This window comes from Bremia lactucae, linkage group LG5, assembly GCF_004359215.1.
Source record: "Bremia lactucae strain SF5 linkage group LG5, whole genome shotgun sequence".
Taxonomy (NCBI): domain Eukaryota; phylum Oomycota; class Peronosporomycetes; order Peronosporales; family Peronosporaceae; genus Bremia; species Bremia lactucae.
This window is the reverse complement of record NC_090614.1, coordinates 2,591,106-2,593,966: the sequence shown is the minus strand read 5'-3', so window position 1 is coordinate 2,593,966 and position 2,861 is coordinate 2,591,106. Positions and strand designations below refer to the sequence as shown.

Below are 2,861 nucleotides of genomic sequence, written 5' to 3'. Positions count from 1 at the left end.
TCAATTAATTTCAATTTTATTTATATTTCAATAATAATTGATGATATAATGGGACAAGTTTTTTCTTTATTATCCCAACCTAGGCGCATTAATTGATCATAACGGTGTCTTCGTAGTATTTTAGGGAAATAATGGAGACTAGATTCTTCCATTGCCAATCTCAACGAAAATGACGAGCTTTTTTTCACAGTGCTTCGTGCTACCATCATCCATGCACTGTACTTTGTGCAATTCTTGATTCTCTATCCCAACAATTTCCTCTAGCGTCGAATCACATGAAACGCGATAAACATCCATTGTTGCCAAATTGTGTTCTCGCACAAATGCTGCATATGTTTCTTCCCTCGTGAAATATTCTTTCTGCAATCCCCTCGTCAGTACCAAATGCACTTTGGATTCGGCCGGTACACGCGATAGAATCTTTCTTATTGTCTCGAGCGACAGAGGCTGCTCCTCGTCGTTGCATTCGCCAGATATCAGCCCGGAATCAATACGAAAGTCGATCGTTTCACTGTTGGCAATTTGGACGAAATTGTCCAACTTTAATTCGTCATTAAGCAGCCAAGCTGGCCATTTTACGTTTGGAGGAGACAAGAATGGAACGACCCAATTCCCGCGTGTCTCAAAACCTACAGGAAAATCTATCTTCACATCTTGTGACTTAACGCCCAATTCGTACAAAAGCCGACCCAAAAATGTCGGGAATGCCACCCCACCAAGTCCGTCAACATGACTCGCCAACACGACAGCCGCGAACACCAACACTTGGAAACGCTGCTTCTCGTTCATAGGCTCGTTGGTATCATGTAAATACATTGTTGTAGACGGCACCGACAAAAAGACCTCACGCAAGGAAAGGTTAAACGGACGATATGACAAACCGCCCGTCAGAGTCAAGTAAAGAAGGACGTCATTCGACGGGTGAGGAAACACACTACGACATTTCCAGCTTCTTCTGTCTTCAAAATTGTATGTGGTTTCGTCGGCTTTATAAGAATTGCCATTTGCCTTCAGAAACAGCCTAAATGTCCTCTTTTCATCTAAGCAAGCATAATGACTGTCAATCAAATTCAATTTACCGTCTTCAACACGACAACTCGAGCAGAGCAACAAGCATAGCTGACCAATTTCAAACTCGTGATGTCGTCTTTGCTTCCTCCGGGCCAATAGTGGTGCCAAATGTCCAACCAGTGCATTTAAGTAATTTGCTGTATTACTGCCGACATTCCACGGATTTTCCCGTATATACTGGATAGCAATCTCAGCGAAGAGCGGTCGACTATTCGCGACAATGTTTTGGAAAACCGTTGGTAGTATTTGAACGTCACTGCCAATTACGGTGCGAGGTAAAAGTGGGTGCACTATGCACCACAGATAATCCGCAAAACATCGCGATCCAGAGGAAACCGAAGTCAAACTACGTGCCGTACCACTCGTGGAGCTGACTACCACAACAAGACCAAACGATCGAAATACGTTTAGCATGAGACGAAGGCGACGTCTATTATCGTAAGCCCAACGATCGTTTGATGCGGCTTTTCGATCAATTTCACGCGGAAAATCATCTAGAAAAAAGATAAAGGGCTTTTTTCCACTCGTAACACGATCTTTGAGTGCCTGTTTGACATCGTTACGTGTCCAAACAGCTTTTTTCCAATTCATTTTTTTCGAGCAGTGCAGCATAGATAAAGCCATAAAGAGATAGATTGTTTTTGCCTCGCAGCAACGCAATGCTGCCCGTATCTGGCCCATGCGTCATTCTAAAGTCATTTTCAAGGCAAGTTCTGAAAACTTGTGTACGTGATGCATACGCTGCACTAATGTCTTGTCCTTTATCATCGACATTGTCACACATTATGTGATAAACATCAAATTGTCCAGTGGCGTCCAAGTTGAATGCCATTTGCGTCTTTCCCATACCAGACGAGCTTTCCAAAACGACAAATGGTGTAACCTCATCTTTGCCCTCGAGAATTGTGCGGATTGCTTTCGAAAGTGACTCGACTTGTTGTTGACTAGCAAGTGTCTTGGAAAGAGTCTCATACCTTTCCACAGTTTTGGCGGTTTTGCTGTTCCGCGAAATAGAGAGAATTTGTCGTGGGACCACTACCAGCAAGTGAATTTGCCTTAGCTGCGGCGCGGGCATTTGATTTTCGTTTAGACAATCCTGGATAGTCCAAGTTGGCATCAATGGCTTACAATTAAGCATACTTTCGATGTCATCATCCACATTTCCCTTTATAAGTTGCTGTGCACTCGGCTCGCTATCTGACAGCCACGCGTTCCCCTTCCTCGCCAAGTACAGCTTGAGTTTGGCAGCATCGCATTTTATTTTGTTTGAATTTTCAATTTTAATAGCGTCCTTTAAGTCCGCCACTAATTCCTCTCCGTCGATATCTAAGGAAAATACGCTTTTCTCTCCGACTAAGACACATAAGAGCTTCATTATATGTGTTTTGTCTTTCTGAAAACTCGAAACGCCGCAAGATAATCCGTAGAGGTTGTAAAACACAGCGTAGATTGAAAAGTGAAATTAACGATTCAAGCTTTAAATTTCCGTAGAACTTTCCATTACTTCCAGTTGGACATGAGACGCGGTGCAACAGTTGATCATGCGGGACATGTCTGATGAGACGCGGTGGAAAAGTTGAATTTCACTTTCCTAAACTGCACTTAAAATGGAATGTAAACACCTTCGTAACGTGATGTATTGTTACGTAAAGAATTATTTTCTATAAGAGGAATAATCAATATTATTTATTATAAAGGGAACAGGATAAAATGTACAAATGATTATCATTAATTATCTGACTTGATAGTTTCAAAATTAACACATTTTGAAATATTGACGCAACGAGATA

The 2,861-nt window shown here is 41.9% G+C and overlaps 1 protein-coding gene across 1 annotated transcript; it reads right to left on the bottom strand.

Annotated features, from left to right (window-relative positions):
• Positions 1 to 1,630: 1,630 nt before the first annotated feature.
• Positions 1,631 to 2,446, bottom strand: CCR75_007229 (uncharacterized protein; the record flags this gene model as incomplete). The annotated part of the gene is made up of 1 exon (XM_067965291.1): positions 1,631 to 2,446. The coding sequence occupies one exon, from the start codon at positions 2,444 to 2,446 to the stop codon at positions 1,631 to 1,633; it is 816 nt and encodes a 271-aa protein (XP_067820993.1).
• Between the last annotated feature and the right edge of the window lie 415 nt (positions 2,447 to 2,861).